Source organism: Diabrotica undecimpunctata, chromosome 7 (assembly GCF_040954645.1).
Source record: "Diabrotica undecimpunctata isolate CICGRU chromosome 7, icDiaUnde3, whole genome shotgun sequence".
Lineage (NCBI taxonomy): Eukaryota > Metazoa > Arthropoda > Insecta > Coleoptera > Chrysomelidae > Diabrotica > Diabrotica undecimpunctata.
Genome location: NC_092809.1, coordinates 61237230 through 61251466, shown reverse-complemented (window position 1 = coordinate 61251466; position 14237 = coordinate 61237230). Strand labels below are relative to the sequence as shown.

The 14237-nt window shown below is 31.1% G+C and overlaps 2 protein-coding genes across 4 annotated transcripts; one reads left to right on the top strand and one right to left on the bottom strand.

Annotated features, from left to right (window-relative positions):
- Positions 1 to 2165: 2165 nt before the first annotated feature.
- Positions 2166 to 5587, bottom strand: LOC140446779 (uncharacterized). Its single transcript, XM_072539367.1, has 2 exons — positions 4719 to 5587; positions 2166 to 4293 (listed from the first exon to the last, which is right to left on the bottom strand). Exons 1-2 carry the CDS (start codon positions 4789 to 4791, stop codon positions 3959 to 3961), a joined length of 408 nt encoding a protein of 135 aa, XP_072395468.1. The 5' UTR covers positions 4792 to 5587; the 3' UTR covers positions 2166 to 3958.
- Positions 5588 to 6675: 1088 nt separating this feature from the next.
- PolH (DNA polymerase eta) lies at positions 6676 to 14237 on the top strand. Of its 3 annotated transcripts, none has more exons than XM_072537432.1 (5): positions 6676 to 6810; positions 8622 to 8756; positions 8908 to 9206; positions 9467 to 9725; positions 12710 to 14237. In XM_072537432.1, exons 2-5 carry the CDS (start codon positions 8671 to 8673, stop codon positions 13959 to 13961), a joined length of 1896 nt encoding a protein of 631 aa, XP_072393533.1. In that variant the 5' UTR covers positions 6676 to 6810; positions 8622 to 8670; the 3' UTR covers positions 13962 to 14237. The 3 variants fall into 3 exon arrangements, with proteins under 3 accessions (XP_072393533.1, XP_072393531.1, XP_072393532.1); XM_072537430.1 differs by lacking the exon at positions 6676 to 6810 and adding an exon at positions 6817 to 7036; XM_072537431.1 differs by lacking the exon at positions 6676 to 6810 and adding an exon at positions 7460 to 7670.

Genomic DNA, 14237 nt, shown 5'->3' with positions numbered 1-14237 from the left:
ATCATGGTACAATGAATACACAAGGTATGATACATAATGTTCCAAAATCGGTTCGCTTTCGCGCATGACGTAGTCAAGATCGCTTATTCCCGCAACATTTGAATGCAGTTGTATAGGAAAGACTTTTAATTTTAAGTTTTTTTATATAATTTGGCTAATTTAATTATAGTAATTATAAAGAGATGATACAATTATGATATTATAATATTTATCCTTTATAAAACATAGATATCCTTTATAAGACAAGTTTTAATTATCTTTTATTACACGTAGGTACAGGTTAATTAACTTATACTCCAGAGTTCGATATTTCAGATGTTTAAAAAGATACAGAAAAGTGGTAATGGAGGTACACAAAATTTGTACGTATATATACCTACTGAACTAAACACAAAATCAAAATATATAATGACAAAGTCAACTTTATTTATATCGAATGAGCTAGCTGGCCATCGAATATGAGTGTAGTGAGGGCACACAATATTGCACAACATTTAAAATGACATTTTTGTAATATTCACACATAAAATTATCTTGGTATTGTTTATAATAATGATAACATTGTATATTTTAATAATGATAACATGATTTAACAAAGAAAAATATGTTATTTTGGAAGATGCTAAATTGATTTCCTCCGAAACAGTTCTTATTGCAAATTGCATAGCAGGCTGAGGCTAATTTCTTACTTAACAAATCGATATGAAAAAACCATTAAGGTTTCATGACTAATAATTAATAAAAATAAAGATTTAGACTTACGTCGTTGACCTAGAAGTAGTAAGAAGCTGCTCAACACACTTTTTGGACTCTCTGTGTTCGCCTCCTTGTACGCGTTTCTTTTGGTTGGTTAAAAGGGTAGCCGATGTTGATTTAGGCAAATAAAGACTAGGTACTGCCTCAGGTTTGAGTTTTAGACCCTTTTTAGAAACGTAATTTAAAAGTTCCTGTTGTAGATTTCTTTGGTAATCTTCAGTTTTAAAATGTGTATAACAAATTCTTGCAGTATTACAATTAAAATTATCCTATCTACAACCAGATATAATCCACAGTTTTCTGGTCCGCTATCTTTAGGAAATGTATGAAACCTAAAGATTTTATCTTCATTGTCACTATTGCAACAAGCAATTGCACAGCGTACTTTGAAAAAGGTACAAAACCAGATATACAATGGCAAATAAAAACTTTCAGTTTTACAAAAAAATACTATACAGTATAAATAAATAGTAACTAAACACCATTTGTATAAAGACACATATATAAGCATATATCTAAATTATTTTTCTATTATAAAATAGATGACTCAGTCAGTATTGAGATACTTTAAAATATATTTATTATCTCATAATTTGCAATAGTCACCATTGATAACCAATATTATTGTTGAACTTTTATTTTTATACAAGCTTTCTGTCTTGCCGATGTAAAGTCGTCTGAAGTCGATATTTATTGTGTTTTGCGTTTGAACTAATTTGTGTCTTATTTTCATATTATTATATTGTGTGATAAGTAAATTTTGCATATAATAATCGGTAGGTTATAGTAATGTGTATATTTTTTATTTTACTAAATTTCATTATAACTCATCTAAAATACCATATTGAATTGTAAAACAGATTTTTATCAGAAAAACAGAAACCTAAAGATTTTATCTTCATTGTCACTATTGCAACAAGCAATTGCACAGCGTACTTTGAAAAAGGTACAAAACCAGATATACAATGGCAAATAACTACTATATACTATACAGTATAAATAAATAGTAACTAAACACCATTTGTATAAAGACACAGTCATATATAAGCATATATCAAAATTATTTTTCTGTTTTAAAATAGATGACTCAGTCAGTATTAAGATACTTTAAAATATATTTATTATCTCATAACTTGCAATTTGCAATAGTCACCATTGATAACCGATATTATTGTTGAACTTATGTTTTTATACAAGCTTTCTGTCTTGCCGCTGTAAAGTCGTCTGAAGTCGATATTTATTGTGTTTTGCGTTTGAACTAATTTGTGTCTTATTTTCATATTATTATATTGTTTGATAAGTAAATTTTGCATATAATAATCGGTAGGTTATAGTAATGTGTATATTTTTTATTTTACTAAATTTCATCATAACTCATCTAAAAAACCATATTGAATTGGCGGGTGTTGGAGAAGAGTGGTATAAGTCTAAATTTTAAGTTTCGAGAAAAACGCAATTATAGTTTTTTCAAATTTAATATTGTTGTTACGGATACAAATAAGGTATTTTCGTTAAACAATTTTTGGAAATGGCTTTGAATTTGTTGGATTAAAATAGATCTACTAGTAAAACGGACCTAGTTGTACAATTTTTTTAAAAAAATATGACTTATATCACTTTTCACAATTATTAACAAAAAAAATGTGAAACTGAAAAGTTTTATGTTTACTTAAGGGGGTACATTTATGGTCAAATACAACGTAAAAGTTTATTTAATTTTTAAAAATTTCAATTTTTGTGTGTACACTCTCCTCGTCACTACTATTTTCATCCTCGGGTAACATATTTGGTATATCCTCCTTCGTAGTTAAATTTCTTTAAAAATCATGAAATGTTTCTGAAATATAAGGCAATAGCTCCACCAAGTTCTTTTTTTTATCGATGTTTATTGGATTGGGACCTTTATATGACAGAGGAATTTTTATGTTTTAGGCCACGTATTACCTTTTCTTAAAAAACATACGCTTTTAAATGCATTTAAGCTACTTTTATATTCAAGGACACCAGGATTCTGTGAAAATCTCAACCATTTCATTTGTTTCCACATGACTTTTTCTCCTAAGTTGTAAATTTTTCTTTGTTGAAGGACATTCTTATACAAAGAAGAAAACTCAAGAAAATCCGATCTGCACATTTCAGTAACTAAAAAAGTTCGCTTATTTCCACATAATCTTACCAAATTCATCCAGTCTCCTGGGTGTTCTATCGAACATGGATATCTTTTCTTTTTTTTTTTCTCTATGATTGCGTGATCTGAATCACACTTCATGTTGGTGTGACCAGGAACGAGAAATTTGTGGTTAATGTATGATAGATTGGGATTCTCTTTTAAAACCATCATGAACATTGCAGGTAGAAAAGAGTTCTTGTTTTGTCCTGCACACGTATCAGAATATAAGGTGATCTCTTTTATTTCAGGTGAAATATGTGAAATCTGCTTGTATAAGCATGACGCAATCTGATTTGCACCCCGTCTAGCTACGCCCTCATGCCACATAAAACACATTGCTTGATTATCATTAAATCTATGTAATGTTAAATTAAAGGTCCGCAACTGCCTTTTATAGAATGCTATTGAAGTCTAAAGATCAGGTGTGGGGAGACACTGTTGCAAATCAAACGTATAAATGATTTTTGATTCATTTTCTAACGCAGTATTTTTATCTATACGCTTAGCCTCATAAGCGTTTGATGCTTCTTGTTGGTGATTATCAAGAAGATTTTGAATTTATTGCATTTTTTGTGCATCTTTAGTTGTTTTCAGGAGCAGGTATCCTTTTTAGGCTGTTTGACTTTTATTTCCATGGAATGAAATACTTCCTGATATTTGAATTTCGATACTGGGGTTTTCTCGTGAGGTAGCCATTTTTTGTATTCTTCAGAAGCCTATTTTTATGTTTTTTGTTTTCTAATTTACGTTTTGTGGTTTTCTTTCGGTCTGTTGTTATAAGCCTAGCTATAAAAGACACGCGTTTGTTAAAGCTCGCTAAAGACCAATATTCTTTGAAAATTTCCTGTCGTTTTTCTTCAGTTATCCTGTCTTTGCATTTTAAGCGGTAAATTAATAGCTCCTGACATGTCCGTGCTTTTATAACCTTCCCACTGTTCGTGGTGTACGATAACCCAAGGTTTCTGTTCTGCTTTCGTTCCTCACGAATTAGCCTAGTTTCATTTTTTAGCGATTTTCGTCAAGGTTTATTTTTTAAGATTTCTCTTCCTGACTCATGTGCAATAAGTGCTGTTGTATTTTTTGCAGCTTTTTCTTTGGGATGTCATTATCGGAGTCGGTATCACTTTCTTGTATATAATCTGGGTCCGCGTCACTATCATCAAACGCCTCCTCATTACCTGGATATTCCAGATAACCTTTGTCGTCGTCATCAATCCCACATACTTGATCAATAACTTCTTCCAAAGTCTTTCGAACATTAGGTTCACAGAAGGACAGTGAAGGTGCAGGACTTGATATATTATCTTCATCTGCTAAGACAGGTTCTTCAAGGAAAACACCCGCATTGCCCATCATGGAATTTTCATCTAAAAACCCAGATTAATATCAAATTTTTGAAAAACTAATAAATTTTGTCAATTTTTTTTCCAGAAAAATGAATCACGCCAAGATTGGTTTTTACTTTTTATGGAAATTCGGTCCCCTCTAGAGAAAACCGAAAATATATTATTTTATGTATAAAATGATAGGAAATCTGAAATTGGAATTGAGTATGTAAGTTAAGCATCAACTTTTACATACATTAATTTTTAAAATTTTTAGAGATACAAATTAAAGTAACGCCACTGATTAAAGTTAACCAAAAACAATAGGCATATTCACCAAGTTATAGTTGAGTTGCATCTAGAAAACTTTTACGCAAAAATAAATGTTGTTAATCTAGTATGTCGTATAAAAAATAATGATATTACTGTTTTAATTATCATTGTACAGATAAATAAACAATTATTACCTTGGAGGTCTCCAGTATTTACATTATCTTCTTCCAACAGTTTGAAAATCAATTTGCTTCTTTGAGATGCCATAACCTCTAATTTTTATTTCTCACGGCTATTACTAAATAATCTCGAACAGGAATTGATGTTATATTACAACTAGGTGAGGTATACTATCACTACACTACTTATTACATTTTTCTCGAATACTTAAAGCTCATTTAAAAGATCAAAACAAAAGTGGATAAAACCAACAGTAACACACGTGTAGTACTAAACCACAAATGACAGACAAGTCGATTGAGCGGGAACAAAGCGGTCATTATTTTAATAGGGAAAAGCGAGGTAAGTCGACCTAAAACTGCACAGTTTGAATTTCTATTGCCGTAACTTCTAGTATATCTCAACATATATCATCAGTTTTCAATTTTGGAGTTAAAACATTTGTGATATGTCAACATATAATGTGTTTCCCTATATTTTTTAATGAGAATAGTGATATATTTTTACATATACCTTTATTCACAATCATATTTTACCAATAACTTTTGATATATTTGCACTTGTATCACTATTCACAAATATTAATCATAAAATTATATAGGGAAGACTATTATAACTAGACTTATTTCAGTTTTCTCTAAAATTTTTTTTCCTGTCTGGCAGATGGAGGCAAAACAAATAGTACTAGAATATTTATAACATTTTTCACTATATTAAATGATATTAAAAATACTTATATCATGTAACGCAAACAAATAACACCTGCTTGCCTATTATATTGACTTATATCACTTCACCCTATCAAAGATACATGCATTTGAAAGTGGTATCTATGTTTAACTCATTTTTTACATTTTTCGACTTATATCACTTTTCCCCAACACCCGCCAATTGTAAAACAGATTTTTCTCTATTGTACTCTATTTTGTTTTTATTTCAGTAAAACTGCTTGGAAGTGAGTGACAGTGAATCAGAATAAGCAAATCTACTACTATTTACCTATTCACAGTATTTCCTCTGCAGAAAATTTTTAAATTTCAAGGGATTTGCATACAAAAAGAGTACTTATATTATTACTATATGTATGAAAACAAAAAAAAATTGCCTGAATCTCTAAGAGAAGTAAAGGTTTTACCATTGTTTTACGCTACTGAAAATATATTTTTTATTCAATTATAACCAAAACAAAACATTTAAAAAAAATTAGATCACTTTTTAACCATAATTTCAAAATTAATGTGTACGTTAAGCTGTAATAATGGTTCGAGGTGGCGATCTTAACTACGTCACACTCCTGGGCCAGCTGTCAAATGTCATTCGCAATATCATACCACAGTATAGATAACAACTGTTGTTGTCTATACTGTGATCATACCTTGTGTATTCATTGTAAACTCGGTTCGCTAATTCCAGTCCGAACTGTCTAGTGAATTTAGTAATTATTTTTTTGCGAAGTTAGTTACTTTTTGACAGACTAAAAGTGGCTGGAAATTACTATACAACCAAGCACCTGTACTCATAGCCAATATTAATAGTAAACAAACTAAATAGTAAATAAAATAGAACTTTGCGAATTACCAACAATCAATATTTATTTATCTGCACCATATAATAAATAGTTAAGTTAAATTATAACAACTAAATATATATTTTTTAAATATATACTACCCAAAATTTGATGGGTTTAGTATACACTTGGACTATTTAGAATAATTCTTCTTTTTTTAAAGAAAGAAGTCTGTAATAGCAGGATACTTGAGCTATTAATACTGAGAAGTAGGAATTGTTGTGTTATAGGTTTCCGACAATGAATCTGTCAAAATATGCCCGAGCTAAGCGAATGGAGTTTACCATGACTTTGATAAGAGGTGACTGGCCTTCTTCTATAAAAGTAACCATACACATGACATGTAATTTTTTAGTTTATAATAATTACCTCTCACTATTTTAAATACACGGCACACACAATAAATTAGCTGCTAAATTTAGTTCTAATAATAGTTTTTGATTTATATAGAATTGAATATAGAATAGGTATACCTGAATACAGAAAAGAAGCTGAAAATAGACATTTTGACGTTTAATTCAAATGTATGATTATCTATGGTATGATTAATAGAAAATGTTTTAATTAGAATTTAAAAACTTAATTTTTAAAACCGGTAATAAATTTAAGTGATAAGTGATTCAAAATAAAGATGTCACATTTTAGTAGAGTAGTAATTTTGTTAGATATGGATTGTTTTTACTGTCAAGTTGAAGAAAAACTTAATCCAGCACTGGAGGGAAAACCTATTGCTGTTGTTCAATATAATCAATGGCGTGGTGGAGGGTAGGAATTTATTGTTAGATTATTTGATATAAAGGCTATCATACCATCAGGGATGCCCATTATGACCCTGTTTTATTTTGCTTGTCTCTGGTCGATTTAGTACAAAAAATTGTACTCTTCTGACGATGTAAAACTGTTCAGAAAAATTAAATCCTGGAATGATGCTCTTCTATTATAGGAAGATCTTAAATCGATTTATAATTGGTGCAGTTTAAACAAAATCTCGCTTAACATAAACCAATCTCATAAAATGACACTTTTGAGCAAAGAAAACCAATTACATTTGTTTACTTTATAAATAACTTGCCATTTGCCTCTAAAAATGAAGTATCAGACTTGGGAATCTGGTTAGACACCAAACTGTCATTCTCAAGCCACATCAATCAAGTAATGAACAGGGCTAATCATCCCAGGATACACATGAAAGTGCTGGGATTTATCCAACACACATCTGTAAAACTGTCTTTGTTCACATTTAGAACAAGTTATTGTAGTCTCGTTAGGCCCATTCTAAAGTATGGATCAGTTATATGGTCCCCACTATACAACTGTCACATTGAAAGGGTCCAATAAATTTTTTGAGGATATCAGCTTAAGGAGTGGATACCAGAGAGAGGAATATGACTATCAGTGGGTAAGAGATAGTATTGATTTACCAACACTTGAGTCAAGGAGGACATTGTTAGATTTATGTTTCCTGTACAAAGTCATTAATACTATTATAGTTTGTCCTCAATTGTTATCACTCATTAGTCTCAAAGTACCCAGTAGAAACAACAGATGATTGGAAATATTTGCAATTCCATTTCACTTCATTAATTATGGTATCAATGAACCAACTACACACTTGGTCAGGAGTGCTAATAGCCTGCCAAGACAAATAAATATTTTTAACTCCAAAATTAGTTTATTTAAAAAACAACTGAAAAAACAATAAAAAGGCATCTTATAATAAGTGATCTTTTTTACATGCAGGACTAATGTACCCTTGATAGCTGTATTAAAGTTTGTTATAGTTTATTATTCTGAGATGTTTGATATCTTAAAAAAAATTATTGTTTTTAAGGTGTAGCTTTGTTAAAACTTTTGTAAATGGATTCCATTAATAAATAAATATATTATAATCAGATATGTCTCGACTCTGGATTAGAAAACGCCCTGCCTATAAAAACACAATCTTTCAAAGACCTTTGCAACTTGCACTAAACGATGGTTAGTGGTAGACGGACAAGGAGTTGTAGAATGGCATCAGTTGCGATAAGTCTTTAAGTAACTATTGGTAATATTGTGATAAGTCAGTATAGTACTAGTTTGTAGCATTTTGATAATGGTAAAAACAAGCAGATACTACTTGTTCTATGCATGTGCCACTATATATGATAGCCACTTCTGTCATAACATCAGAATATAGATCTTATAATGTAAGCTTTTTCCTGTGGTTTTATATTCTAAACTTCACCTTTACTTCACTTCATTGGTACTTTTATTTTTAAATGTCTGTTTTTTAGGCACATGTACATTTATGAGCTGCTCGATTTTGACATGATCAATGCAGATCTTATATTATATATTAATTTAATTTTAGAATCATTGCTGTAAATTATCCAGCTAGGGACAGGGGGGTCACACGACACATGAGAGGGGAAGATGCCCAAAAAAAATGTCCAGAAATCATTTTAGCCAAAGTTCCACAAGTTAGGGGCAAAGCTGATCTTACAAAGTGAGTAATCTGTCAATTGTTTGTAATGATACATTTTTATAATTCTAAACCACGATCTATAAATCTGGAAATCAATGTATCACTACAAGAGAAAATTATTTTAAGTTGTTATAACAATAATTAATATTGTGCTAACAATTTCTTATTATAGATATCGAGATGCAGGGAAACGAGTTGCCGATGTTCTACAAACTTTCACAACTCTTCTCGAAAGAGCTTCAGTGGACGAAGCATATTTAGATGTAACAGAATCTGTTTTAAAGAAAATTCAAGATGGAATAGATGATCTAACAATTGATAAGTTAAAAAATACTTTTGTTGTTGGCTGTGATACGAGAGATTTTTTACATAATTTACAAAATAGCACAGAATTTTTAGAGAGTAATCTAAAATTGTGTTTGGGTGGTGTTATAGCAGAAGAAATACGTGCGGAAGTTTTAAAACAGACAGGTTTGTTATCAAATATTTTAGTTAGACAGTTATATCTTTAATCCGGATATTATAATCTGTGGTGTGTTCAGTTCTAATTGGTTCTAATAAATGGTTGTTTGCAAATTATAAAAAAATGATAACTTTTCTCATCTTTTTTCTTTGTCCTCTGATCATTCTCCATATTTCTTTTTCTGTTCCGTAGTAGTTGTGTTCCATCTGTTTTTTGAAGCTGTCAGTGTTCCTCTTTTATTTTTCTGACTAAAGTTTTGTTGTTACAGGTTATAAATGTTCAGCTGGAATTGCTCATAACAAAATACTAGCCAAACTAGCATGTGGTTTGCACAAACCGAATAAACAAACTATTTTGCCAAAAGATGCTATCGCAGATTACTTTAAAACTGTACCTATAAACAAGTTAACGGGTTTGGGTGGTAAATTTGGTCAGGAGGTCATAAACGAGTTAGGAATATCAAAAATGGCAGAATTGGTGTCCTTTAGTGAAAAGCAACTTGTAGACAAGTTTGGGAAGAAAAGTGGGTAAGATTTTTTTAAATTTTAGTATTAATTAAACTTTGGGTACTAGGTACTAGAGGAGCAAGAGGGCAGGATCTCTATGGATATGGATTTTTATTTGGTGGAAAATGTTCCTTTTAATGTAATTTTCATTTAAAATATGTGTTATTTTTAAAAGTCACTGCCATTATAAGAGAAACTATGAAGCAATAAGAAATGGCACTAATGACAACCGTTTCAGGTGCTCAGAAAGGGCAATTAACCAGTGTTGTTATAGTTATACAAAATATGTATGTTTTCTTATGAAAAAAAAATATAAAAGATTTTTAATCATCTATTTTAACAGGTTCTTTTTACCTTCTCTTTACAAAAATCACTGGTTTATTAGCAGGTTTAGGTTAGGTTTAGCTTCAAATATTTTATTCTTACCTATTTTTAACAAAAAATTACTGGTTTCCTAGCAGTTTTAGGTTAGATATGATTAGGTTAGCTTAGGTTTACTTACGTTAATAGACATAATAATACCAGATAGACTAATCGTTGCAATAACAGCCCATTCCCCCAGTGCGACAGAGAAAACTGATGCAAAGCAGTCCCTGCATCCCTTTCTAATTTGCCAAGTTTATCGACCTCGTGACCTAAATGACCAATTAGAAGGTCACGTAGTCGATAAACCCGGACCATTAGAAAAAGATGCAGGGTCTGCTTTGCGTCAGTTTTCTCTGTCGCAGTCTATCTTGTATTATATATATCTCTATGGTTAGATTAGCTTAAATATTTCAAATAATTTTTTTAGATCTTTTAAAAGTGAAAAGTGGCAACGTTATATTAGATTAAATCTTTCAAGTGAAATTTGTATATCTTTTAAAAGGCAACAATGTATATCTCAGCAACAATGTCGAGTGTACATAAAAGTTACCTTCATGCGCATGTCCGCCATATTGTTGTGAAATCTTAAAAATCTTGATTATTATAAACAATATTACCGATTTTTTCATAATTTAATAGTAAAAATCAGTGATATTTATTAGGTTTTTTTGGGTTAGTATTACTTTTTTTGTATTTCTTTATTTTTGACACTTTAACTAGTTTCCACCAAAGAAGACATTAAAATAGAGTGTTTCTTTACTTTTTCGGTAAAGTCAACAAAAAATTTTGAAGGGTGCGCTCTTGCTCTATAATTACCCTAGTCAAATGTATTTTTTTAAATAAACTCCAATAAGATGCTTATAAACATTACAATCTTATTATTCAATATGATCACTGAGCAATTTTTTTTGGAACCTCAATTATTACTAAAAACTTAGATTGTTAGACTAAGGACAATGTAGCCTTATAATGTTGTTTTATTGCGACAGGCAACTAAATATGACATACTTTAAACTTAAGTAAAGATTTTATTTGTATACTACATATTAAAAACTAGTAAAGTAAAATCTCCCCACATGTGCTAGAGATCTAGGTAACTTCAGGTTATTATCCACTTCGACTGCCAGCTCTCTATATCTGTCACCCTGCAGCACCAGCGATGTCTCGTCTTTGTGTCCTGTCAACCTCACTGTAGCAGATGAATCCGCCTCAGGACTTCTCTCCCAATGAGTGACTTGTTGGTTTTAAGGGTTTTTCTTGACATGTATTGATCAGCAGCTATTTAAGATATGAATATTATTCCTTTAGTTGCTGGGTCGCTGGAATATTTGCTTGTTTAAGTCGGTCTAAGGTTCCTCTTTGCGGAACATTCTGGACATCTTCTGTAAAAAACGGTGATGAAGTTCCATAACTCTAAACGGGCAGCTATACGAAGGTGTTGGTGGAGGCTTTATCAGTTCTAATAAACGCATCAGTTGTTGTATACAAATATGGATGGACAAAGGCAGTGCGAGCTGAGTGGTTTCTTGGTACAGGTTGTAATGCTCCCATAATCTCACGGGCACAGACCTATGTTCATCAGGTGTAGCGGTGCTACAGACAAGTAGCTAGAAGGAAATATAGTGACCCGTCTGCCCTCGGAAACCTAATAGTCATTCGGGGTCGGAAGAAACACAAGAGTTAGAGAAGAGAGGCTGATAGGAAAGATTAAAGACATTTCACTCAAGACAAGTTGAAAAAGAGTAAATGTGAAGACTCATGATCCGCCAGGTGCGTTTCATAAGCGTATGAGTATTGATACAATTTGTTCCTGCTCATACCTCGGGGTGTGTTACTGCAGACTGTATGGTTCATCCAGCATGTCATTGCAGGGAGGATAGAGTGCACGCCATTTTTGCAATGAAGATACCCCATCTTATGTCAGGCCCTAGAGTTATTTCTCTGAGCTGTTTTATTAATATTTAACTTAAACTTATACCATATATTATATATATTATATAACTATATTAAGCTTATGCTTATTTAGACCTTTTTATCCAATTAATGCATTATCCTGTGTCTGACACGGGGCGGCTTGCCCGTGTCTCACACGTTCGACCGTAATACAGCGCTAAGCAAACGTATTATGGCACTTTCTGACCCATTCATGACGAAGTTGTTATTTATTTCCAGATTTAGCCATTTAGTCATTTTTAGTCTATCTTCGTATCTGTCGAGTAGTATATATTTTTATGTTACATTTGCAGTTTAGTTTATTTTCATTATTCAAACGTTTTATGACCTTTTCTGACTCGTTTTTTGAAATTTTTTTAATATCTACACCCTTACTTACTTCCACGCCTCTAATGTGTTTTTGCTTTTAATTATACATACATATTAAATTTTCTAGTAAAAATACTTACAACAGAATATAATTAATCTACTAAATTAAAAATTCCAAAAAAACTTTATATATTTTTAATACGCCCCTGTTACGAAAAATACACTTATTACGCCCCATAAAATAATTTTTTTTTAAATATTTTACATTCATAATCGAATTATGAAATAAAAAAATTCATTTTTTTTACAGTGCTCGAGCACGAAATTAATGTGTGCATTAAATTGTTAAAATATACATTTATATTCATTTTTTTTAGGTCTTGGCTCTACACGCTGGCGAGAGGGATCGATATGGAGCCAGTAGTAACAAAATTAATTTCAAAATCTATTGGATGTTGTAAGCGATTTCCTGGAAGAACCAGTTTAACAAGTCACGCAGCCGTTCAACATTGGACAAATGAACTAGCAACAGAAATATCAGAACGACTAGAAAAAGATCAGGAAGAAAACAACAGAAAAGCCAAACAAATGATTGTAAGTTTTGCACAAGAAATTAATAAAAGGGATGTTAGCAGTTCTAGAACACACCCTTTGAACTCTTACGAACGATCAAGAATAGCGCAGGATTGTCTTGAGATAATTAAAAAACATTGTCAACGGCCTGACGAATCGTATAATGTCACGTTTCTTGGATTGAGCGTTGGTAATTTTCAAGATATGAAGAAATCTGGATTAGATATCACATCATTTTTTAAAAAATCCACAGATACAAGTATAACCCCCATAAAAATAGACGAAAAATCACCAAATAACCAAACTAATACAGAAAATTTATCAGAAACTCCTTTAAATGAAACTGATGTCGACAGCATTACAGATTTTAATGAGGATGTGGAAAATGTTTCGATTTATTCTGCTTCGACGGAAGATTTAGAAGAAGACCCAAAATCATATATTTATTTTGAAGATATTTATCCGGAATGTGTTTCAAGTCAGCCTCTAGCGAACTATTGTGAACAAAGTAATGTGCCAACTGTTTCAGAAGTAGTGAATCAAACAAAACAATTGGAAAGCAGAATGGAATCTTCGAAATCGTTTTTTAGTAAATATTTCGAGAGTCCTTCAAAAGAAGAAACTGTAGACGCGGTAAAGTTAAGTATTATAAATGAAAATATGGATTATTGTTGTAATTCAATTTTTTGGAAAAACCAAAATATAATTGAAGAATCGTTTGATGGAGTTGAGTATTCCACTAGTACTAAACAAGATACAGCAACAGAGGAATATCAAAAAAATCAAGGTTTAAAGAGAAAATCTGCAGAACTGACCGTTTCAGAATATTTCGGAAATTCTGAAGAACCAAACGAAAACTATTGCTCAGAATGTAAAAAGAATATTCCGCTTGAAGACTTTCTCAATCATGGTGACTATCATGTTGCCAAAAGACTGCATGCAGAACTGAATAAACCTAGCAGCACAAACAATACGTCAGCCAAAAATTCCATTATTAAAGTTAAAGGTAAAAAACCTGTTAACCTAAATATAACCAATTTTTTTAAGAGAATATAGATTCTCTTTTTTAATCATAAAAATTATATGTCTGTTGGGGTATAAAAAATGTTTTTCTGAGTAATAAGACCAATATTTTGAAGACAAAACTCATTCAGCAACCTGCCATTTCTTCTACACAGCAAAATTAGGGAAGACTGTGATAATTTGAAGCAGATATAAAACAGATATTTTGTTTTATTATTTTTAAAGTATTATACTATATGTACTGAGCAACGTGTGCTTTTATTAAAATTTATTAAATATTTATATTTTCTAAATAAAAATGTACCTGAA

What these genes read in the sequence shown, in the direction of transcription:
- LOC140446779 (XM_072539367.1), bottom strand. Translation starts at nt 4,791, where the DNA reads ATGGCATCTCAAAGAAGCAAATTGATTTTCAAACTGTTGGAAGAAGAT. An exon ending in AAATACTGGAGACCTCCAAG is followed by an intron (nt 4,294 to 4,718) that starts GTAATAATTGTT and finishes CTGGGTTTTTAG; the next exon opens with ATGAAAATTCCATGATGGGC.
- PolH (XM_072537430.1), top strand. Translation starts at nt 6,903, where the DNA reads ATGTCACATTTTAGTAGAGTAGTAATTTTGTTAGATATGGATTGTTTT. An exon ending in GGCAAAGCTGATCTTACAAA is followed by an intron (nt 8,757 to 8,907) that starts GTGAGTAATCTG and finishes TTCTTATTATAG; the next exon opens with ATATCGAGATGCAGGGAAAC. An exon ending in AAGTTTGGGAAGAAAAGTGG is followed by an intron (nt 9,726 to 12,709) that starts GTAAGATTTTTT and finishes CATTTTTTTTAG; the next exon opens with GTCTTGGCTCTACACGCTGG.